Source organism: Xenopus laevis, chromosome 1S (assembly GCF_017654675.1).
Source record: "Xenopus laevis strain J_2021 chromosome 1S, Xenopus_laevis_v10.1, whole genome shotgun sequence".
Taxonomy (NCBI): Eukaryota; Metazoa; Chordata; class Amphibia; order Anura; family Pipidae; genus Xenopus; species Xenopus laevis.
Genome location: NC_054372.1, coordinates 62978018 through 63004539, shown reverse-complemented (window position 1 = coordinate 63004539; position 26522 = coordinate 62978018). Strand labels below are relative to the sequence as shown.

The following is a 26522-nucleotide window of genomic DNA, read 5'->3' as shown; positions in this document are numbered from 1 at the left end:
CTTTAAAATCTTGTGAATGCACCAGAATGGGGGACCTAATGCCCATGCACAGTGCCCTACACAATTATAGAGTGTGAGGAGGGAGGAGGAATGTGGGGGGAGCAGTGACATCTAGTAAGTGCTGAATGAAAAGTGAAAGTAATTGATTGCTCCACCCCTATGCCTCAGGCATAGAGACGGGGCAGGTAACATTTGATTGACAGCTCAGATATTTAAACACCTTTAAAACAGGTATGGATGCTTTAATTAAAAATAGTTTGGGTTCCATGTTTAATGTGCAAATGACTTTTATTATACAGCTTTTTATGTGTAGGTGATAGACCCACTTTAAGGCATCAGGGGCAATCCAATAAAGGGCACCCTGTGGTTGGTATATGAGCCCACTGTTGTGGAAAGTAGGATGGTATTACAGATTTTTAAAACATATAGCATAAGCAGTTTATAAATAGGGTGCAGTAATAATTATTACCCACCTGTAAGCTTTATTGATGACTGCTCCATCTCTTTTAAAGTTTGGTCATTTTCTGAAGGCTTAGTTGTGGAATTCTCTCCTGTATTCAATGAAAACAAATATAAGATGCTAGTAATTGCTATATAGCCAGATCCTTTACTTTTCTGCAATCCAAGGACCTTTTATGTACATCCTCCCAGCACCAGTGCATTTCACTCCATATTTTCTCTTACTGTAGAGGGAGGCCCTGACTGAACCAATCATTAGTAAAGTAAAGTTTTGATAAAAGTGTTCAGCAACTTATTGCAGAACTACTGATCAGTGCCCATGTTTTATTTTGCTCAGTCCATGTTGGTACATTAGTGCCCCCTGGTTTTAGATACAATTGTCCAATACCTCCCTTAAGGCACTGTGTGTTTACAGTGAAAAGGAAAACTGAACCACAAAAGATGTTCTCACTCGGTTCCATATGCAGTTGCTGTAGACAGGCTTATAGCAACAAGGGGAAATATACACATATACACATACAGTAATAATTAGGCAGAAAACAGAGGGAAAAACATTCACTCATTTTTATTGCAATTTTGTTTGCAAAACACTTTTTATATTCACTGCAGCATCTGCAGATACCAATCAGATATAATCTATTATAAGGGAGCCAAAGGCTACACTCAAAATCAGCACTAACAGTAACTATAATCAAGCACCAGTGAAAACACACTTGTCACTGTTGAAAGTGATCATTTTATTCTCGTAGCAGAGCATATCAACCTTAACATTACTATGATTCAAACAGTTGTAAAATGTACAATTGGTCTTCATGCTTTCGTGTTTGTTTGTTTTTTCTAGTTAATAGGTAGTTGTTAGAATGTCAGAATAGAAGCGCAATAGCTGAGGGTCTAGACAATGATAAAAGAAAAGAACAAATAAGGACCACAATAAATCTGTTGCAGTCTTTAGAATGCACTGATTTTGCCTATGAATCTACTTTACTGACACTTTTAAAGTGAGGATAATAATCATAGATGGAGGCTGTTAGTTTAACATGATACTTTCTTAGATTTGTTTCTTGTGCAGGGAAAGTGCTGCAAAATAGTTCTATGGGGAAAGTACTCTTTTAGCTTCTCACACAGAGTCTGTTTTAATCCTAGTTACCTTTCAATATTTCTGATTTGTTGGTGTGAGCAATCTACCTATTGAGCTTTGAGATACATTAGGAAACATTCCATTCGATTTAACTCGTGGGTGGCATGTTATTTCTCATGTTATTGATTAAATCTAATCACAGTGACATCCCAAATATCCTGGATGAATGTTCTGCAGCAGTGACTAATTCTGGGATGTCCTCTTCTGGTGTTGCAGTCACTAATCTTACTTAGAGACAAGGAATGATCTATGTATACAAAAATATGGCATTGCACCCTTGAGTAACTGAGTGAAAATACATGAAACATCTGCATATAGCAGGTATAGGTATGGGACCTGTTATCCAGACTGCTTGGCACCTGAGGGTTTCTGGACAATGCATCTTTCCATTATTTGGATCTTCATAAAGGTCTACTAAAAAATCATGTAAATATTAAATAGATCCAATAGGCTGGTTCTGCTTCCAATAAAGATTAAGTATAACTTAGATTTAATCAAGTACAAGGTACTGTTTTATTATTACAGAGATAAAATGAAGGATATGGGAGAAGGCCTTTCTGTAATTCAGAGCTTTCTGGATAATGGGGTTTCTGAATAATGGATCCCATACCTGTATATGTTTCTAGCACATGTTATAATATGGTATATATGATATTTTTAATACCTAACTTATTATATATACAGTAATATACCATTTGGGCATATTTCTATGTAAACTCCTATAACTCCTATAACTCTACTTATAACACACAAAAGCCAGGAATATCCTGCCAATTATATCCTTAAAAATGGCTCTTAGTGATGTCATCAGTTATAAACGGAGCTTAGTGATGTCACTTTTTTCACATGACTCACTGCATTATAATAAATAAAGTACCCCTTTTTGTAAAACATGAGGATATTAGAACTAATCTCCGAGTCGGCCGTGTTCTTTTATATTCCACACAGGAGTAGAGTGCTCCACCTGTTGCTCAATCAACCTTTTCAGTGTCAGGTGCTAGACATCATATAAGACCCCCTGCTCAGGGTCAGAGTAATCTACACCAAAATCCAAAATAGCTGTTTCACACTGTTCATTTTAGTGAATGCAAAAGGTGATTTTATTGGCTCATTGTAGACTTCAAAACATGGCAACGTTTCAGGCCACACAGGGACCTTTATCAAGCCTTGATAAAGGATCCTGTGTGGCCCATAACATTGCCATGTTTTGAAGTCTACAATGAGCCAATAAAATAACCTTTTGCATTCACTAAAATGAACAGCGTGCTACAGCGATTTTGGATTTCGTGCTTTAATATGGTCATGGAAATCCTCGGTGACTTAAAATATATATTTTTTTTAAATTGGGGGTAGCTTATACACTATATAAATGGTGCGTCACATAACAGAGATACAATAGGGGGCACATTTTTCACTATATAAATAGTGTTTTGACATCAAAAAACACAAATTATTAGGCCAGGGCACACAGCCAGTTGTAGGGTCATACAGACACCACTGCAATTTAGTACTTACCTCTGTGCTCACATGGTTGTTTTTTTTCAAAATCAAGAGAAATGTACTGTTGGTACTAATTATTTACAAATAGTGACTGGTGAGTGTACTTTCTATACAGAATTATATTATACAACATTGTTTACCTACCATTTTCCCTTAGAACTGATTTGTCATTCAAACCAAGAGAAGTATTTCCTGTTTTCTGAGTTGTTCCTTTAAATTCTGAGTTGCCCTCTGAAGGCGTGCTGCTTATACCTGAAACAACACATATTATTAGTGAACATAGAATCAGGTGACCCTCACTAGAGTCCAAAAAGCTGAGTAAGCCAGTTACAAACAGACAAGATCAGGTGAAAGGTGGAGAATGGGTATGTCACAGGCTAGAAGTTAAATACAACCTTTTGATTTACAAAATGACACCTGTACCTGAGATCACTTTGTTATGAAACAACCCAGTGAGACCAAGGCTGGTTGCTTTGGCCTTAATCTCTAGAGGAATCAATAGAAGTGAATATAACTAACAGACAACTTCTGGTTTGCTAAATTTGATAATGCTATAACCCCTTTGACCTCTCTAAATTCCTTCTAATTCCCACATACAATGTGGATGCTTTAAAACTACCTGATGCATCACTATATAAACCAATGAAAAGCCAAAGACATCCCAAATAACATAACTGTTGCCACAACATATATCGCTGAAATTTCAGATGCAATTGGCTGCTACCATAAAAATGGAGTTTTCACAAATGGAAAGTGAGAAAGTGTATTCTGCATAATCTGGTACATAAACTACTGAGGTTTCAATGTTTCTGTGTCCTGTCAACAAATCACTTCATATGTAAACAGAAGAACACATACACAAATGCAAGTTTATGCATTTAGCTGCTGCTAGCAAAAACCTCTTGACACAAAATACACTGTAGCTTATATTTTAGAAGAATACAGAAGGCAAACCATTGCTGATATCCTTAAATACCTTATTGTCATAGTTCCAAAGCAATTCTCTTAAAGTACATATTAGGGCTCTTTTATGCCCGCAAGTCCCCACAATTTAATCGCAGTCAGTTGCACATAAAAACACACTCATCAAAATGCGTTCCTTGTGCATCCATATAGTTGCGCTTGGCCAGTGCCTATTGGTGCAGAGAAACCCTGAAGCTACCATTAGCTGATCAGAAGAAGAATTGGGCACAGATGTCACTTGCACACCGAAACATTGGAAATCTGTCCGAATTCAGACACAGCAGAACAAGTGTCCCCTCTAGCAACACCAACACACACATGCAGAACAGCACAGTGGAGCACAGGGGAGCCATGTTCACCAGCTTCGGCATTGTCGTTAAGTGAGTGCCGATACTTCAACTTTTGGTGCTTGCCCAGTTAGAGCTGGAAAGCTCCATAAATTAAAGATGAGAAAGAAGAGGATCTGGAAGATACCAAAGCTAGCAAACATGGTGCCCCTGAGCTCTGCTGCACTATTCCACATATACAGGTTGGTGTCTCCAGAGGGGACACCCATTCCAGTACAACACCATGTGGGGAGGAATTAGGGAAGGGTACCAGTGGAGGGGGCAAACGGGTGCCCCCAGCTGCAGGGGGGTTTAATTCTCCTTTAATTTTTTCAGATATTTGCAGTGGATACAGTGCATCTGTGCCAAACACATTACGCGTTGCAACCGCAACGATGCTGGAATTCTTGGGGGGAAAACACTGCATTGTGGGAAAATATATAAACGACATAAGTGCACTAGAAATCACACTTTGCTCAATGCACTTGTGGACGTCCTATTGTCGTATAACCTCAAATGAATGAAGGTTACAAACCAATTCATCCACCATGGCTGTGCTAAGTAGGTCTGGGGTTATTGAGTTGGCCTAGAGCACGGATCCCAAACCTTTTTTACTCATGGGCAACATACAGATGTAAAAGTGTTGGTGAGCCACACAATCATGAAAAAAATTCCTTGGCGATGCTACATCAGGGCTGTGATTGGTTATTTGGTAACTGTATGTGGTTACCAGCCCAGAAGGATGCCCTGCTTGGAGTAAAACTGTGTTTTTATGCTTTCAAAACTTGTCTTCATTTCAAGAAATTTTAAAATGGGCACCTATTTTGAGGTCACAAAGAGCAACATCAAAGGGTTGTTGAGTAACATGTTGCTTATAAACCACTGGTTGGGGATCTCTGACCTAGAGGTTAAGTGATGAGCCTTTGGTTTAGGATTTGATTCTCCGTGTCAACTCCTTGTGACCCTAGACAATTCACTAATGGGGGAATGTAATAAAAGTTGGAAAGAGAAAAACAATTCATAAAAATTCTCATTTCGCAATGTAATATTCTTCTTTAAACTGCTATTGCATTGCACATTTTAATTGCGCACCTTTAAGAAGTGCTTGAAGATGTTGTAATGTTTTGGAGTTTTATTGCATTCATTACGAACTGGCGTAAACCTTCTTCCACTGTCAGAAGAGGTCGATAAACAGTTTCCGGGTTTGCAAAACCTATATTAAATTTGCGCAAAGGAAAATTTGTTTTTGCAAAGGCATAACTTTTCGCATTGCAGATATTTTTTCCATTACCAAATTTTATTACATTTGTCCATTAATCTCCTGGTGTCTCAGCATACATAGGGAGAAAAGTGCTGTAAAAAATATTTTCGGATTAATTGTCAAATCAAATATCAACTGTCAAATTAAATATTCAGATATTCATATGCGATAAAATAGACAGGTGCTACAACATATTAATTGCCTGGATTCCCTGCCGTGGATGAAGCATAGGCCATGGATTGCATAGGTGATCAATCTTGCTTGCACCTGTGCTAGTACTGTGCCTAGGTCAATTAAACTACCATTGGTGTACAACCAAAATTAAAGGGTATAGTCTGCAATAACCAAAATCAGGGCAGAAACCTGTCAATGGTACTATGCATTGTAATTGCATCATGTAAGTCTCTAAAAGTTTCTATTATGAAGTCAGCTGAGTAGTTTTTACCCAGGCGAATCTTACCTGGCTGAAAATGAAATAAAAATGTCCATTGATTGCAAAAGCAATTGAGTGCTAGGTAGCAATACAATTGTTGAGGTAAAGCCTTCCAGCAATGCCTGCCCTCACCTTCCCTTGGTAGATACCCTGTTAGCAGATCAATCAAATGGGGCCACAAAGTTATACAGAGAATGTAAGTAATTTGAAATATATATATACAGTAACAAATCAGAAAACACGATTATTTTTCTCAGGCTGTGGTATTCAGCCTCTCTGCATTGCCTTGGGCTCCTTCTGTTCTAACCGAATCCCTGGCAGCAAATCAATTCTACATTATACAACTGCTGTTTCTAGAATCCTTATTGATTTTGTCTGATTATCTTTTATCTGAGATACTGAACAGAGGCTTTAAAGACGTATAAGGATTCATCTGCAAACAAAATACATATGATGTGCAAAAAAATTCTCTGTTTTGTGTGTGTATTCTTTCATATCTTTTGGGCTGTTCTCCAACAGCTCAGATCTGTCATTTATAAGCGAAATCAGAATCCTCGATAAAGTCCACTGGCTTCTGTCCTGCCAAGCATTCAGTTTAGTCCTTGCTGTCATCCACTGTCATGGCACTTTGCTGCGTCTAAATGAAAAGTGTCACGGGGATGTCAAATGACCTGCCAGTTTTGTCAAATACCAGTAATGATAAAAAAGAAGAGAAATATTTTATAGTTTGTAAGACAGATTTTGTTTTTTTTTTGGAAAAGTCCTAAGAAGTCTTTTTTCCCTTGTTATTTGGGACTGAGAACTTTAAGAAATTCTGTCTTGAAAATGATAACACTAATATTATTCTAGGTTAATTATAACCATAGTCTACATACAATCTAGTACATTACAATCTAGTCATTTTTACATATTGTTGCCCATTGCAGAGAGCCCTAAATTTTTTGGCTTTGACTATTAAATTGTTAAAATCAGTGTTGGACTGGGGGGTCTGGGCCCATGGGGATCCTTACACATCTTCCCTGGGCTCCCGTTCCCTTCGCACAGGCAACCCTCCTATATCCGCCTTCCGTGGAGACAAGGAAAGTGGATCTGGACCGGTGGGGCCCCAGGATCAATACTCTAAAAATGTCGCATAAATGTATATTGGAAAGCTGCTTGCTTGGAATTAACTTGGAGTTCCCCTTTAAACTAAAATCACTGCGTTCTGTGAAAGCAAAACACTGTCAAAATGCAACATTTTTAATTGGATAACAAAGCAAGGAAATATTACTTCTTAAAGTGCAATACGGGACCAGATCAGTATCTGCATGACAGTAGAAATTTTTGGGTGGTTGTAGCGCTACAGCAATATGCAGTCGAAAATCTGCACCTTTTTTATACCAACCTATTTGGGTATGATAGAATAAAATGGATTGTATTTTGCACCGTTTTTGTTCATTTATGTTCCTGGATTATGATTTTTGTTGGTCTTTGTAGCAAAACCCAAATAATGGGCAGTAATCTATATATAAAGTGGCCACTAGGTGATGCTATAATTTAACGTATACTCCAGCTCTTTCCATCATTATTCTTTGGAAAACGTTTGTTGAATATTTCAGTGCATTTTACGTATTGGTAATAAGGATTATAGAGAGAGACTTGAGGCATAGGGACTGCTGGGGTGTCTGGTACTATAGGGGCTGGAGTGGAGGCCTAACATTCATTAGCAATGTGTTAACCAGATCATCTTTCCCAGACTATAGATGCCTAATAACCTCTAGTTAATTCTGCTGTTGGCAACTAAGTAATAGATACCCCTGTGTAGGGTTGTCTGAAACCGAATGGGTAAGCTTTACTGCAATACTTTGGTAGATACAATATAACAACCCCAAAACATGTTTTTTGTTGACATATTCTTACTCTTGTTAATATTCAACAACAAGTTGAGTTAAGGCATATGCCACACAGGAAAATAAGAAGCTGCCACATGTTGCTACAAATACATTTAAGGGTAAGGTCACACATGGAGATTCGGGGGGATTTAGTCGCCCGGCAACTAATCGCCTCTTCTTCTAGGCAACTAATCTCCCAAACTGCTTTCCCCTGTCTTCCGCCTGTTAAAATGAAAAATCATCTGTGGCCAGGCCTGGATTTGCGGCGAGGCCGTATAGGCACGGGCCTAGGGTGGCAGAAGCTCAGGGGCGGCATGCTGCCCAGCCGCACTTAAATTTATGCCGAGCCGGAGCACTAGGGACTCTGTGTCCTGTCCCAGTGCTCTGGCTGTGAACAAAACAGATGCGCATGCACGCGATCCGAGGGGTGGGCAGGGGGCAACGTTGGAAGCACGCAGAGGACAAATCTGGCCCTGCCTGCAGCATGTCACTCGCTGCGCTTCGTTTTCCGAAGTCGTCCAAAGTTTCCTCGTGAGGCAACTTCAGAAAAAGAAGCGCTGCGAGTGCCATGCCGCAGGTGATTTTTACCTCCAATTAATCTATTACATATATGAAATGTGTTGTTTTCAGGGTAAAATACTTCTCTATCTCAGGGCTTTTAAAGTATTCTTACCTTACAAAAAAGGCAGCTATATGTGTGCAAGTCTGTAAATGCAAAGTATTAACAATGCAATCATAACTTTAGATGTGCTTTAAAAAGCATATATTCTTACAAAGGAAATCCTATTACTGCATCTTATTGGACCACTTTTAATCAAATCAGACCTTTTTAAGATTTTTCCAATTTTTTTTCTTGAGGAACTGTCTAAAAATTTTTTTACAGGTTTTAGAGGTATTCGTATTTTTTAGTGCATCGTTTGGTGCTTTTTTTGTTCACACTTTTTATATTCAGATCTTTTAATAAATTCCATGACATTCCATGACTCAGTTCTGTATTTGTCAATGACAATCATAGGAAAATGTTTATCAGCGGGGTGTAATTTCAGAAATTTGGTTGCTAGGGTAATATGAACTATAGAATGTATTGATATGAATAAGAGACTGGAATATGAATAGGAGAGGCCTGAATAGAAAGATGAGTAATAAAAAGTAGCAATAACAATACATTTGTAGCCTTGCAGTACATGTGTTTATAGATGGGGTCAATTATTTCTATTTAAAAGCCGGAAACAGTCAGAAGAAGAAAAAAGCAAATAATATGAAAACTATAACAAAGAAAAAATTAAGACAAATTGTAAATGTGCTTAGAATTAGCCATTCTATAACATACTGAAAGGTGAACCACCACTTTAAGGGTACTATATACTTTAACAGGACTGTATATACAGTACATGACACTTTTAACTATTTAATGCTTTTTCTTACCCAACCCCCCACCTCCCAATTCTGCAAAATAAAACAACTTGTCAATAACCCAAACCTATCACAATAAACATTAATTAACCACCTGCAATTGCAATAACACATAATTGTACTATATATATATATAAATTATATACTGTATAAATTAACATACTGACACTGTTTTACATTTACCCAGTTCTCCATTTTTATGCTAATAGATAATGATAAATATAGATATGCCAACAGGGTGATAATGTTATTGAGGTAAGGGTTGAATAAATGCTTCAGTAATGCTCATTTGTGATGTCAGTTTACAGAATGCAGTTATTAATGAAGCAGTGTATCCAGGCAACCACTAAGCCCAAATAGAAAAATCTCTTTGAATTACATTATGGATTGGCCAAAGAAAGCAACTAACTGCCCCCCCTTCCACCAAGAAATCTCAATTAGAGTTTGTAATACTGTCATTGGTATTAAAGGCAATGACATAGGGACAGACTCACTAAAGGGCAAAGTGGCTAACGCTAGCGACTTTTCTCCAGCGTTGCCACCCGCAGGGACAATATACTAACTGGCGCAGGCGCCAATTCACTAGCGAATGGGACCGTCGCTAGTGTTCATTCGCATTCTATCGCCAGGTGACTTTTCGCTCTGGCGAACGATCGTTACTCCGCAGAGTTGACTTTGCCACCTCAGATCAGGCAAAGTGCTAAAATGAAGCTAGATCTTGTTCAATCTTCTGTCACTTACATCATATCTTGTGTGCCAAAAAATGCTGGCGACTTTTCCTTTTTTTAAGCGGGATTGGCTGCAAAAGTCCTAAATTACCTTTTTGGATAACCGGTTTTCTCCACACATTTTATAACATATGGAACATTAATTTTACAGTGGGCTTATGTGTAGGGCATTATATTAACTCTCTTGTCTTTATTAAGGTTGCCTGGACATGTGTAATAAAAAGTAGTAACTTCAAGCATTTGCAACAATATTTATAATAAAGACGTCCATACAACTTTAAATTTCCCACCCTATGCAAATTCCCCTAGGTGCAAGACCACTAGCGAATTTTTGGTAGGCATAAAAGAACGCTAGCGTATCTTCGCTATGAAATGCTCACACAGCCGAAGTAATGCTGGCGACTCTTCACCAGCATTCGACGCCCCCGGGACAAAACTTCACATTTTAGCGAATTATCATATTCGTAGCACATTTGTGCCTGGGGAAGTGGTGCGAGGGGTGCGAAGCTGACGCTGGCGAAAATTTGCTCGTTAGTGAATCTGCCCCATAGTGTCACTTGGCTTGTTACAAAATTGACATTCGCCATAAAATATCTAGGGGCACATAGATGGCTCTGGTAATAGTTTTCAGCCATCTCATAATAGAAGTAAAACATGTGGGGTATCCTACCATGACCTTGGTGCCGACATAAACCCATAGCTGTATATAATGACCTGTATGCATCATGTTTGCCTATTAATTATCTATCAACATATATAAAAAATGGATACTGATTTTTCTTGACAGTAGCAGCAAAAGAACAAATCATAATTCTAAAACTATTGGTTGTTATTAACTCACAAAGCTATCTTAAATAAATATCAAACACAGTGAGGTGGTTTTCAGTCACTCTGGTCCATCAAGAAAAAAAAACACAAGCCTACAGTCATGACTATTTCCATAATCAATGAAGTAAACAAAGCTCTTTGTAACCTTATAATTACATGTACTTTTCCATACAAATTATACTCTGCGCATTTTTTATAGTTCTTTTCTATATGTTCGTTTTAAAGCGTTATTGCACCACAGAATTTCAAATGAAAATCCTTCTTGAAGTTGTTGACGTGCTATTGCAATTCGCTCGGAAAGTAGGACACACAAGATCACAGCTCCTTTTGTAATTGAGGCATAATAACTGCCAACATAATGAAACACAGCAACGTTGCCTTTTGGGAAGTCAAATGGAAAGCAAAATCGCTGAATGACATTGGTTAAGATAACAAATTATCCAATTAGATAAATAGTTTATTTTTCTTTTGTAGCCCTAATTATACTAGGTTTTTCTGCTCAAGTTAACAGTATGCAGGCAAGGATGCACTCAACTGGCAATCCCTACCGTCGCTTCATTTGTGTTCGCTAAATGACGACAATATTTAGCAGCAATTTATTTTTATGCTGTTGAAAATATAAACTATTTATGAAAACGTACAGCGATTTAGGGTTAGGACCATTTTATATGTATTTCGCTGCAGTCGCTTTTTTTGCAATCAGTTTTGGAGAAAAAAGTCAAGAATTACTATGAGTGGTTTCCAATTATAATAGCCTTTAATCACTATGAGTATGCAAGTGAAAGTGATCCTACACAAAGCATTGGGCAGATATATTTTCAAGCTACACATTTACCATTTATCACACTCACTCTCTTTAACTACAGTATAATGTGATCTGTCCCAGAATTTTCCCATCATTACTGTTGGAATCATAATGCACATAGCATAAACCTAATCATAAGATATGATAAAAAGAAAAGGAGTATTTCCATTGTTTTAATTAAATGATATAGTTTCAGGTTATATTTAGCACTTATTAATGAAGCAGCAAATAAGGATGTTACTTTTTCTGATTAAAGTACTACCTTTCCAAACTCTGTTATCTTCCTACACAATTCATAGTTAATTGGCATATGGTATTAATTAACTGATATTAAGAATCAAGTATTGCATTTTATTTTACTGGCCAGCATGGTAAAACAGCGTTCAAATGATAACAAAACAACACTAATACCGGAAGTTCAGAAATGGGCTGTTCCCCATTTTATTGCTGTGATGAAGTCACACAAGAAAGAATCAGAGTTTAGGGACAATAGTATGCACTTCTTAAAGTGAGGAAGGCCAGTGTAAATACCTTTATACCCTCACCATTGAAGACTGCTAATTAGTGGGGAAGGGACTATAGGGGTCATTTACTTATGGAAACGCAGTGTGCAAAGTGCAAGAGATGGCCACAATCAGCCATTATTTTGCACTTTGCTCACTGTCTCCACTGTCTGCCACAGGTCTTTGCATTCAGTCTTGAAGCAAAGAAAGCTGTGACTCCCCCTCTAACATATGTGCCTGAATGACCCAAAAGTTAGAGGTATAGGGCAGGAGTGGGGATGTCTATGTACCTCCACCGCCCAGAGACCCGTGGCAATGTAGGTTGCAAAGTGCAAAAAAGAAGAAATAATGTAACTAAAAAATGTATCACTTTGAAGAAATAAGGTGCAGTATATGGAAAATTAGCTTGGATGGGGTGGCTTTTCTATCTTTATAAGGGCAGCCTGTACCTGCAGAAATCGTTCTTGTGCTCTAAACAGTAAATTGGAGAAATTCCACCTGGAGAAGAGATGGGAATTGTCGCCAATGCAAAGAGAATTTTCACCACTGAGTTCTCCAAAACTTGTTATATTCTCCTGTAAGTAAATGATTGATGTTGAGTGGAATTTTCACTTTTGGTGAAATAACTTAAAATTTTCACTTTTACCGTTATCAAATACTGGAGATCCGAAACTCCATAAAATACATGTTGGTGTATGGTGAACAATGGCGTAAGGACAAGTGCAGTGACTGATGTGTACTGCTGTTATGCAAGATGAAATCAGTTTGTTTTATTAGTGCTCAGTAAAATAAATAATAATACCAAAGCAACAAAATACACTAGAAAAAGTCACCCCAAATACAACAATAGGTGCCCTTAGTACAAGCCGCACAAACAACTGTAAGATCCAGCATTCTCTGCCAATTATTTAAATAGCAAAACCTGTGCCATTTATGCAGCCATATATATGGTCTGTTTCTAAAAGCTTTTAGCGAATGGTGTGGTATGGAAGTTGCCTGAAAAACATGTGTACAGGAATGAGCAGCATTGTTACAGAGAACGCAGGAGTCTTCAACAGTTTTATCAGTGTTACATTTTATGAAGACAATTACCTAAAAACAAACTCCATAATTGCTTGAGAATATAAACAGCATTGACCATGACTATCACTTCTGTGTCCCAAAAGTGATATTGTGGTTCAGTATATATATATATATATATATATATATATATATATATATATATATATATATATATATATATATATATATATATATATATATATATATATATATATATATATATATTGTGACAAAGAGCTATGTCCCAATAGGCTGCCTGTATATGATGGGAGGTATATAGCACCCAGCCTGAGGTATTGGCTCCTTTAAATCTCCAGGGTAAGACAGGTTAGGACCCTGGAGCAAGGATATAGTTCAGTATGCTGCCCAATTAGTCCGCAGGTGGGGCTGTTTAAGGGAGCCTGGCGGGGAGTGGGTGTGTGTTGTACTGGGAGTCAGAGAGAACCTCTGAACACACGCTGTGAAGTGTTTTGTGAAACAAACTGTGTGTTTGACTGCAACTCCAAATGGCAAATGTTTGTTACCACCGCAAGGAACTTTCCTATGGACTGTAACACTGCAAACCGGTGAGGTTTACATTATTATTTGACTGTTTAGCACGGAAATTGTGCCTGTTTAAGTTGTCCGGTTTGAACAATAAAACCCCAGGCAGGAGCCTGTTTCACTTTTGTTGCAAACCTAAGCCTCCTGTCTCCTCTGTAAGAACTGTTTTACCTGAGCCCTACCGGCTGCTTTGAGCTATTCCCCACAAATGGTGTTTCGGATGCGGGCAACAGAGAGACAGTGAGCATAATAGGACAACCATTGTTAAAAGGGCAGTGCTATCTGCTGCAGACTGTGGGAGTTGTAGTTCAACAACATGGAGGAACTTGTGTTGCAGCTGGCCAAAGTCAATGCTAGTCAGCAGGAGGCAAATGCTGCCCAGCAAGAGACCAATACCATCCAGAGGCAGAGTATGGCCACCCAGCAAGAGACTAATTGTTTGCTTGCAGCTCAACTGACAGCATTAGCAAAAGCGGTTGAGGCTGATCGACAACTCTTGACGGATGTGGTACAGCAGATGATTGCACTGGGGTCCAATGTGTCGAGTGGGGCCCCTAACACAGATAGCTCCATTAAGGCCAGTCGTTTTCTGCAAAAGATGACGCCACATGATGATGTTGAGGCATATCTGCATACTTTTGAAAGGACTGCCGAGAGGGAGTCTTGGCCCAAGTCCCAGTGGGCAGGTCTGGTAGCGCCTTTTCTGACTGGGGATTCGCAAAAGGCATACTTTGATTTGACCATAGCCGATGCCAAAGACTATGACAAGTTAAAAACGGAGATACTCCACCGCTTGGGTGTCACCTCAGCCGTGCGAGCTCAACGGGTGCACAAGTGGTCATACCAGCAAGAGAGGTCTCCCCGTGCCCAGATGTATGACTTAATTCATCTTGTGAAAAAGTGGCTGCAGCCAGAATCTCTGTCAGCTCCTCAAGTCGTGGAAAGGGTCACTATGGATCGCTTTCTGAGAGCTCTTCCGCCATCCTTGAGGAGATGGGTGAGTCATGCAGATCCCCAGACAGCCGATCACCTGGTGGAAATGGTGGAACGTTATATTGCCGCTGAGGACAACTTAGGATCGTTTCCACAACACCGCAAGCCAGCCACAAAACATCCATCTGCAAGGTCCCCAGGAAAAGCCAATGATTCGTTGCCTCAGGATACTGGGGCTGACCAAAAGGCTATAGAATGGTCTAAAGGAGCTGACAAAACTCAGCTGTCCCCTCCAACCAAGGGTCGAGGCCAAGTGCAATGCTGGCGATGTAATGAGTGGGGTCATGTTGCTGCCCGGTGCCCACTACCTGCAGAGCCCATGGATTGTCACTCGGCTCAGCAGGTGTCGTTGTTTGCTCACCCTGCGTGCACCGCAGACACTGACTTGCATATGGCGGTGGTAAAGGTGGGTGGAAAGTCTGTTCAAGCTCTGTTGGATTCCGGGAGCTTAGTCACAATGGTGCACGCCAGTTTGGTAAGCCCAGACCAAGTTAATGAACGTAATCTTGGGGTGCTCTGTATTCATGGAGACTGTAAAAGTTATCCCACTGCTATAGTGACATTTGAAACTGTTACTGGTACTGCATGTCATGAAGTGGGTGTTTCCTCTGTTTTGATGCATAGTGTAATTTTGGGACGAGACTTTCCCCTCTTTTGGAAGCTCTGGGGAAAGGAAGGTTCTCCACAGGGGTCTGAGAAAGGCATTCCTAAGGATGCACCAGGGGTTTGTAAACCTAACTCAGAGGTAGTAACTGAAGGGGAGACCATGCTTGAAGCAGATAATTTTCCCCTAGAGGTACTAGCAGGTGAAACAGAGTTGCCCTTGGAGCCCTCCGAAGCATCCGATATGCCAGACTTGGAGGTCTCTCGGGTTAACTTTGGAACAGCCCAAATGAGGGACCCTACCCTGAATAGGGCCTGGGAAAATGTTAAGGTAATTAATGGTGAACCTCAGGAACCTGGGGCTGAGAGTGTATTCCCTCATTTTTCTGTCAGTCAAGATTTACTGTATCGGGTTGACAAAGTCCAAGGGGGGGTGGTAGAGCAGTTGTTAGTGCCCCAGCCCTATAGGCGAATGGTCTTGGACCTGGCCCACACTCACCCCCTGGGTGGTCACCTACGTCAGGAGAAAACCCAACAGCGAATTTTACAAAGGTTTTATTGGCCCGGTATATTTGCGGAGGTGAAGGGGTATTGTGACTCTTGCCCAGAATGCCAACTGTCTGCCCCGGTACCTCACTTCCGTAGCCCTCTAGTGCCATTGCCTATCATTGAGGTCCCATTTGAAAGAATTGCAATGGACTTGGTAGGGCCACTGGTTAAGTCAGCTCGGGGCCATCAGTATATTCTCGTAATTATGGATTATGCTACGCGGTATCCTGAGGCAGTCCCTTTAAGAAACACAGCCTCCAAAAATATTGCTAAAGAGCTGTTCTATATGTTTACCCGCACTGGCATTCCTAAAGAAGTCCTCACAGACCAGGGTACACCCTTTATGTCTCGGGTTATGAAGGAACTATGTAAGCTCTTGAAAATTAAACAGTTAAGAACTTCTGTTTATCACCCCCAGACTGATGGGTTGGTAGAGCGCTTTAACAAAACCCTGAAAAACATGTTAAAGAAGGTGGTAGATAAGGATGGGAGGGATTGGGACTGTCTCCTGCCATACCTTATGTTCGCCATTAGAGAGGTGCCCCAGTCATCCACAGGTTTTTCGCCCTTTGAGCTATTGTATGGTCGTCATCCCAGGGGTCTCTTGGATGTAGCAAAAGAGACCTGGGAGCAAGAGGTAACACCCCATAAGAGTGTGGTGGAACATGTTACCCTCATGCAGGATAGAATTGCTGCAGTCATGCCCATAGTCAGGGAACACATGCAGCAAGCACAGAAGGCCCAGAGTCGGGTTTACAACCGTTCAGCTAAGGTTCGAACTTTCAACCCTGGGGACCGAGTATTGGTTCTTGTCCCAACAGTTGAGAGCAAGTTCCTGGCTAAGTGGCAGGGCCCGTATGAAATAATCGAGAAAATAGGTGAGGTGAACTATAAAGTTTACCAACCAAATAAAAGGAAGAAAGAACAGCTTTACCACGTAAACTTAATAAAACCCTGGAAGGACAGAGAAGTCCTCACGGCTATAATTCAACCCCTTCCTCCTACCCAGGACGGTATACAAAAGGTGAAAATAGCTGAAACCTTGTCAGAGCCACAAAAGCAAGAAGTCAGGGAGTTTCTGCAAAGAAACACTGAGGTGTTTTCTGACATACCAGGTTGTACAAATTTGATAAAACATGATGTCATTACTGATCCTCAGGTTCGGGTCCGCCTTAAGCCCTATCGGATCCCAGAGGCCCGTAGACAGGCAGTCGACGAGGAAGTGCAGAGGATGCTGGATTTGGGGGTAATTGAGAAGTCTGTAAGTGAGTGGAATAGTCCCATTGTGCTTGTTCCTAAACCAGATGGGTCTATACGATTTTGCAATGACTTCAGGAAGGTAAATGAAGTCTCAAAGTTTGATGCTTACCCTATGCCAAGGGTTGACGAGTTGATTGAACGACTAGGTCCTGCTAGGTACATAACAACTCTTGACCTAACTAGAGGGTATTGGCAGGTACCAATGTCAGAAACAGCTAGGGAGAAAACAGCCTTTTCTACCCCACAAGGGCTCTTCCAGTATGTTCGTATGCCATTTGGCCTCCAGGGGGCCCCAGCCACGTTTCAAAGAATGATGGACCAAATTCTTAGACCTCATCAACATTTTGCCTCTGCTTATTTGGATGACGTGGTCATTTTTAGCAGGGATTGGCAAAGTCACCTCCCCAGAGTACAGGCCGTCCTAAATTCCATTAGAGAAGCAGGCCTGACGGCAAATCCCAAGAAATGTGCCCTAGGTTTGGAAGAAGCCCGTTATCTGGGGTACACTATAGGGAGAGGTGTTATCAAGCCTCAAGTGAACAAGGTGGAGGCAATTAAAGACTGGCCCCAGCCACTCACTAAAAAGCAGGTTCGTACTTTTCTTGGTATGGTGGGCTATTATCGTAGGTTCATTCCAAATTTTGCAAGCAGGGCTGCTCCTTTGACCGACCTGACCAAAGGGAAAGGGTCCACAATGATTAAGTGGGGTCCAGAGGCAGAGGAGGCATTCCATGATTTGAAAGTGGTTTTATGCCAAGATCCAGTGTTGGTCGCACCAGACTTCAAAGAGAAATTTGTTGTGCAAACTGATGCCTCTGGTGTTGGATTAGGTGCGGTATTGTCACAGTTAGTTGGGGAAGAAGAGCATCCAGTGGTCTACTTGAGCAGGAAGTTGACCCCTGCAGAAAAAAATTATAGTATTGTTGAGCGGGAGTGCTTAGCAATTAAATGGGCACTGGAAGCTTTGCGGTACTACCTTCTGGGCCGCCAGTTTGTGCTCATTACGGACCACTCTCCCTTAACCTGGATGTCACAGGCAAAAGAAAGAAATGCAAGGGTCACACGTTGGTTCCTTTCCTTGCAGAATTTCAATTTTACAGTGGAACACCGAGCAGGCAAACTGCAAGGTAATGCAGATGCCTTGTCAAGGGTCCACTGTATGGTGGCTAATGGTGTCCGAAACCCCGGGTTCGAACAGAGGGGGGAGGTATGTGACAAAGAGCTATGTCCCAATAGGCTGCCTGTATATGATGGGAGGTATATAGCACCCAGCCTGAGGTATTGGCTCCTTTAAATCTCCAGGGTAAGACAGGTTAGGACCCTGGAGCAAGGATATAGTTCAGTATGCTGCCCAATTAGTCCGCAGGTGGGGCTGTTTAAGGGAGCCTTGCGGGGAGTGGGTGTGTGTTGTACTGGGAGTCAGAGAGAACCTCTGAACACACGCTGTGAAGTGTTTTGTGAAACAAACTGTGTGTTTGACTGCAACTCCAAATGGCAAATGTTTGTTACCACCGCAAGGAACTTTCCTATGGACTGTAACACTGCAAACCGGTGAGGTTTACATTATTATTTGACTGTTTAGCACGGAAATTGTGCCTGTTTAAGTTGTCCGGTTTGAACAATAAAACCCCAGGCAGGAGCCTGTTTCACTTTTGTTGCAAACCTAAGCCTCCTGTCTCCTCTGTAAGAACTGTTTTACCTGAGCCCTACCGGCTGCTTTGAGCTATTCCCCACAATATATATATATATATAGCAAGCAGAATGGAACGCACTCCTATAATAGTAAGAAAAACCTGGGTGCTAGTCCGTAGGTCAAAAATACAAAAATGCAATAGTTGACAGCACTCCAAGGAAAATACACGATGCTTGAATAATCAAATAGTGGAGGTTTTATTGAAATCCAACGTTTCGGCTCCACACAGGTTCCCTGACGAAGGCTCTTGTGTGGAACCGAAACGTTGGATTTCAATAAAACCTCCACTATTTGATTATTCAAGCATCGTGTATTTTCCTTGGAGTGCTGTCAACTATTGCATTTTTATATATATATATATATATATATATATATATATATATATATATATATATATATATATATATATATATATATATATATCCAGTATACCATAACAACATCATTTATGCAAGTCTGGGTAAAATAAATAGCTTAAGAAACTGTATTAATTCAACCAATACAAAACTAAGCTGCACTTATATTGATGACAAAACAATCCCACTGGGTTTATTACAATTTTAAACAACTTATATCAGATTTAAGGCATAGAGATCCAAATTATGGAAAGGGGCCTTATCTGAGAAACCCCAGGTCCTAAGCATTTTGGATAATAGATCCTATATATGTACAGTGATTCTAATGGTGTTTCTGTGTTAAAAGGAATACAGTTGCTTTTCTCCAATTGAATAAGACAATATAATTTACCTTTAGTAGTGTTAGGGTCCCTGGAAACAGAGGTGCTTAACATGGGAGTAGCTTTTGTGGAATCTGAAACTCCTTCGCTTCCATTATTTGCCACAGATGTCTGATCTAAAGAAGAAAAAAAAAGCAGAGATTAACATTGGATAGGCACCAATGTGTATATGTACAATACAAATGGCCACTAAACATTCCTTTTTTTATTTTGATTGTTTTTTAAATTAATAATAATGAGATTCATGTTTCATTACATTTGTACTGGAGTACAGTTTTGTTCATTTAGAGTAGAAGCACCTATTCAGAGAGACCCTGTTTTGATAAAGGAGGGCTAAGGTTATAACCCTTTTGGTTATAAGTAGTATAAGATGCACTATATCTATTCTCTATTTTTAAATGTATTTAAAAGAAAGAAAGAGGGGATGAAAGAGAAAGAAAGAAAGAAAGAAAGAAAGAAAGAAAGAAAGAAAGAGACAAGGTCCTCGGCTAAGAGCAGATGTAATAGAAAACAATTATCTTGTAAACACATGCCTACTCAATCAGCTTTAATGATTTATATAGTGAATAAAGTACCCTCTCTTGTAAATTATAAGGATATTATAGGTTACTGAGGAGTTTCATGACCATATAAAAACACGAGGCCCAAGGTAACTTCTAATATCCTCATATTTTGCAACTGGGGGTACTTTATTTATTATAATACACAAATTTCAGTGAGTCATGTGACAGAAATGACATCACTACTCACCGTTTATCACTGATGACATCAGAACTCACCGTTTATAAGGATATAATTTACAAGATATTCATGGCTTTTGTGTATTATATAGAAATACACAAAAAAGAAAGATCTGTTATAGTTAGAATATCCATGATCATATATAGGCATTTACTCACAGCTCACTCCCTAATCTTCAGACTGAGGCATCCAGAGCTTCAGGCCACACAAGGTCTGTCAGTCCCAGGGTTACCCTGTTAATACTTGTCCCTTGTCAGCTGCTTAACATTTGTAATTGTACTAGTAGGAAAACTGAATTTAGAATTCTGCTAAAGATTTATCCCATGTATCTGTACACCTGGATCTCAATAATTCATATGTCTTACAGGCACTTATCCTAATAAGGATTTACACTGGACCCTGTGTCCATCTAGACATTTAGAAACACAGGGCAAATTTGCACTAGGGCAGTAACCCATGGCAACCAATCAGATGCATGCTTACATTGTTCTACCTGCAGCTATCTGAGAAAAGCTAATCACTGATTGGTTGCTATAGGATCCTGCCTAGGTGAAAATTTGCCCAGTGTTTATCAATGAGCCCCTACTGTATGTTAGCTATATTTGTGGTTTTGGTAAATTGTAAGTCTTTTTATTTATCATAACAAAGCACTTTCATGCTTTTAGCTCCATGAATTTTGTATTTATTCTGTTGCATGATGAGCATTAATATTAAAATGTGCCATAGTAAGGCATTTAAATGGAGCATACAGTCAATTTAATTTGTGGTCAACAGCTGGGAACATTGCTCTCTATTAGACACACATACACCATGTGCATTTACACAAGACTAATTAAAGGAAAACTATACCCCCAAAATTAATACTTATGCTTATGTAATTTTAAGTGGCATATTAAAGATTCTTTCCAAACTGGATTTTGTAAATATTGACCGAACATGGATGATTTGTTTGTATGCACTGTGAATCGTAGGATCCCAGGGGACGGCCCTTATTTTTTAAAATGGCAATTTTCTATTTATGATTACCCAATGGCACATACTACTAAAAAAGTATATTATTATGAAAATGGTTTATTTACATGAAACAGGGTTTTACATATGAGCTGTTTCATGCAATACATTTTTATAGAGACCTAAATTTTTTGGGGGGGTATAGTTTTCCTTTAAGGGCTTGTACAGACAAGCAGGTCTTCTTTCATTCCCCTGCAGTCAATTTTAAAGCATTCAGCCGCAGGGAAGCGTACAAAGAAACACAGTCTATTGAACACAGCCAACATACAGCGTTCCGTACTCTGTGTGAGTATGGGCCCCTTTAAATCAATAGGCTGCTTTTTTCCTTCTCCCCTCTGCAGCTGAACGATTTAAAACTGACTTCGGGGGAACGCAAAAAGAACCGCTCATATGTTATGTTGTGTAGAGACTGTAGGATAAATCTAGGCATACTCAGTTTTTTACTATTTACCAATTACCCTACTGAGTTGTTGGCATCTTAGCCAAATATTTATGACCAAACTGGAATCCATATTCCCATTTGTGGGCAGTCACTTGGCCTGAATATTGGATATTGCAGTTCAACTAGGTGCAAAATAGCTGAACTGACAATGCATTTAGCCAGTGACCAATTGCCCCTGTTTGAGTTGCTTTCTACATCTTGCATCAGATTTTTGGTGCAGACGTAATAGTATAAACTAAACAAATATCTATGTAAAGGTGGTGTACTTACTGCAGTTATATTTGTGATCCATCGGTCATGTATTTTTATCCTCAGTCCTCAACCCTTAACTAAATGAATCACTCATACTGAATAGGATGATAAAGGCTACTGGGGTGATAAAACTCATCTAGCTGTAAAGCATGGTAAGAGCAAAAGCATTATGGAAATAGTACTTCATACTACAAGGTTTAACAGTAAATCCATTTGCCTTATCTACGTACTGCAAATAAACCTCTTATTTCTTGATGATGAATTCAATTTATTTTCATAGATGTATTTCATCTTTCATATCTCCCTTATGTTCATGTACTATAGTTAGTGTCAATAATAAAGAACAAACTTAAAAGTACACATAATCATACACACACAGTAGATCTGGCTGTTTTTTACACAGTAGGTTCTGTTAGAGGAAGTTTGGCATCCTAACAGATGGGGGTGAATATTGCTCAGCAGGGGTTGGTAGGGAAGGCATGTTTTGTATTGGAATATATGCGTGTATGCTAGTATGCGTTTATGATAAGTGTGTGTGTGTTGGGATTGGGTGTTAGTTGCACTGTACAGGTACTGTATCTGTTATCCAGAATGCTCAGGACCTGGGGTTTTCTGGATAAGGAATCTTTCCTTACTAGAAAATCATTTAGCCATTAAATAAACCAAATAATCTGGTTTTGCTTCCAATAAGGATTAATTATATCTTAGTTTGGCTCAAGTTCAAGGTACTGTTTTATTATTACAGTGAAAAACAATATATATTTAACGGATCCCCTACCTATAAACATGTTTTGAAGGATCAGAATATGACCTGTATCAAAACGGAAACGCTATAAGTAAGTAATAATAAAAAGCATACCGGTAGATGTGTTTCCAGCTACAGTAGGTATTGCTACTTCATTTTTAGCAGTGGTAATGCTTCCTGAAAATGAAATATATTTTCCATCAATATATAAGCTTCCATAGTCAAGAGATAATGCAATATTAATATAATTATATGAAGCATATTGCATTGAAAGGTAAAGGAAAGTGTTATTTGTTGCTACTGAGCCACAAAAACAGAAACCTTAGAGCAAAGGTGAAGGTCAGCATCCTAATTAGCTAGAAAAAATTTTTCCTGTTAACAACCAACATTTTCTGCTTGATTTGTTTAGAAAAATAAAACAGAATCCCTCCACTCTGACTAATGTATGGGAAGTCTAGGGATGAGCAAACTTTTATGCCAGGTTTCGCTGTAAAAAAGATGCCCATAGACTCCAATGGGTGAAAAAAACTTGACTTCAATGCATTTGGCAAATTTTCACGAATCTTCAGCAAAGCAAAACAAGTCAGATTTGCCCATCACTAATGGGAATGAAACAAAATCTAGATGTTTGGCTCCTAAATGAACAGTCAATCACTTAAGTCTGGGAAATCATCATGATGACACATGGATGTTTTAGGTGTTTAGATGTTTTAGGAGTATATATATATATATATGTATACACATACATATACACTGTATATCCTTGAGAAATGAAACGTTGGACTCTGATATGATGTACTAAAAAAAAGGTGAAGATTTTACATGAAAGTTGCTGCACTCTCAGGATTTCAAAAATAGCATGGTTACTTGTGTATAGTCTGGTCCTGTATGGAACCGAAACAGAATTCTGCATGTATTTTCTGTTTAAATAAATCTTTTTTGCTATTTTTCAAATCCTGAGAGAGAAAGAGAGAGAGAGAGAGAGAGAGAGAGAGAATATAAGGGGGTTATTTACTTAACTCTGAATGCAAAAAATCGAAAAAAACTTGTGATTTTTTTGTATAAAATCTGACTTTTAAAAAATCATGATTTTTTCTGAATTTATTATATTCTGAGGATTTAAAAAGTCAGAATCAGAAAATCCTCTTGAGGTTGAATATAAGTCAATGGGAGAACATTTTTTGATGTGCGCTGTGTTTCATGCAATACCCCGAAGATTTCTGAGTTTTTGGGTGGCATACAAAATCTGAGTTTTCAGGTGGAAAATCTGAAAAAATCTTGAAATTTAGATTTTTTCCCGCAAACCACATTGTCAGGAAAATCTAATAATAAATAAGCGGAAAAAACCTGTGCAGATGTAATTAGGAGTTTTTGGCAGAACATGTTGCGATACTGTAAATTTGGACTTACTAATACTAAATACTAATAAGTAATTAATTTATATTGTAATCACATGGCAGCTCAGAAACCAGTACAAATCTGTTTATATAATGACTATATACAATAAAAAATGCACAAAAGAAGTCTAATTACATGAAATTAATTAGATGGCTTCTCAGAAAGAGACAAAAGTGACATTGTAAAGAAGGATGGCAATGCGCTACAGGTTTTAGAACAGTCACTTTTGTCCTTACTAAATAAATAACTACACAAAATGGTATACCAGTTGAGGAGCTTGTGTTACCAGCTGCTGTAGCTGCTGCTGTTTTAGAACCGTTGATTTCTGGAAAAAAATCAGGCAAACTACCCATTAGTATAATGTTCTCCATAGTTTAGAGATACTGTACTAGTAACAAACATTACAGTGATTATTGTCCAATGAAAGGGAGACTACCCCTTTCTCTGGTTAAAGGGCATCCCGCCACTAGTAATTTGGTTGTCTGGGAACCCTCCTGCAATGCTTTTTTCTACATTAAAAAACAGATATCCGGTTTAAAAAAAATTGTTAAGTGTTAAAGTTACCAGACCCAGCTCTTGGCTACCCCTGCTATAGCACCCCCTTAGGCACGGTTTTCATTGGGCCTCATGTCAAAAACATAACTCAGCCATACATTACAGGATGATGTTTCTCCCTTGCAGATAGGTTTAGTTAAGGATCAAGCTGTAACCTCACATTTTTAGTAGGCAGTAGGCAAACGAATTAGTTGTCTGGGGTTTTTTTTTCCATGTGGGTGACATTATAGCTGCTAATTGTATACAGGATAAGAAAAAACTGTATTTACATGTAGTTACAAATAAAAGAATAAAAACATACCAGCAGTACTTGTAATACTTGTGTTGCCAGCTACAGTAGTGGATGCTGCACCTGTTTTGGTGTTGTTGACTGCTAAAAAACCAAAAATACAATATTACATTAGTATGTGGCCCACCCGTGGGGTTCTATAGAAATGCGGATTATAGTGTGTGCATCACTGGTATGGCCCCATGTAAAATATACAATTTTGGTCTTTAGATTTCAAAAAGTATATTATAGAAATAGTGGGAGTTGGTATTGTTTACATTGGAGAGTAAATAAGGCAGCAAAGTGAGTAAATAATCTGTGTAAAAATAAATATAAGAAAGAATGTTTCACTTTTAATTAAGCCAGTTTTTTAAATTACAAGATATAAAATGTTGGTTCCTTGAGCACATTCTTGCTTCTCCTTAAATGTGCTAATTACCCATCATTTAAAAAAAAAAAAGTAAATAAAAACCTAAGGCTCTCGAACAAGATGGAGATTATTCATGTGTTAGTTGATTTGCTTTTCTTTGACAAATATTTGGGTGTACCACCTGAGTCCACCTGACTCCTCTGTTTTTGATGAAGAAGATCTAGATAACGATATGTTTGTCTGGCCAGAATGTGACAGCAATGGTCATGGTTAGATTTGGGCTGAGAGATTAATTTTAGATCTAAATTACTATCAACTAAGGGGGTTATTTATCAAGCTCTGAATATCCGAACATCGAATAATTCATAGTTTTCGGAGAAAAAAACCTACGCATTTTTCGAGATTTATTAAAGTCCAATGGTCTAAAGACTCTGAATCAGAAACCCTGGCATCTAAAAGCTCTTGAGGTCCTGTATAAGTCAATGGGGAAGGTCCCAGTGTTTGCGCTGATGTCCGTACCGATATTCAATGAGTTTGTGGTTTCTGCACAAAAACTCCAAAACTATTTTTTCAAACTTTTTGGAGTTTTTTGCACAGAAACCACTATTAATTCTGAGTTTTCGGGAAACGCTCCGAAGCTTTACCCTATTTTTTCTGGCTTTTTATTCATAAATAAGGTCCATTCAGGCAATCAGAGTTGCTCGGATTTCTAACTTAGAAATACTGAGATAAATTCGGACCTTGATAAATAACCCCCTAAATGTAGAGTTAGAGGGAAATAAATATCTGTATATATTCATGCCTTTATTTAGATAATGTCCAAAGAAGCAGTCATTTTCAAAGATTACTGAAATCTTTGCATAAAATGAAGTGAAATATTTTGATGACATTTTTGTGGTTGAAAAAGCTAACAGAAACAAATCAATGCTTGTCCCAGTGTTTAATGTTGGATTTGGAAAATCCCTAGACTTGAGATATTGTCATGTTATCTGGAACTGTATTAAATTGAAGTATCCTTCCTTCTGCACACAGCTGAGTCCTTTATGCACTTTTATTGTACTTCTCACATGTGT

General features: G+C 38.9%; 1 protein-coding gene across 2 annotated transcripts in view; it reads right to left on the bottom strand.

The window, feature by feature from the left end:
- Window positions 1-26522, bottom strand: part of LOC121399314 (cell wall protein IFF6-like) — a 55063-nt gene that overhangs the window by 11900 nt on the left and 16641 nt on the right. The window contains exons 5-10 of one of the 2 annotated variants that reach the window (XM_041579673.1): window positions 25113-25184; window positions 24522-24581; window positions 22973-23035; window positions 19679-19783; window positions 3242-3349; window positions 474-551 (exon numbers count right to left, since the gene is read on the bottom strand). In XM_041579673.1, coding sequence (XP_041435607.1) covers window positions 474-551; window positions 3242-3349; window positions 19679-19783; window positions 22973-23035; window positions 24522-24581; window positions 25113-25184 — 486 coding nt within the window. The remainder of the gene's footprint in view (window positions 1-473; window positions 552-3241; window positions 3350-19678; window positions 19784-22972; window positions 23036-24521; window positions 24582-25112; window positions 25185-26522) is intronic. The other variant, XM_041579674.1, reaches the window with a different exon arrangement.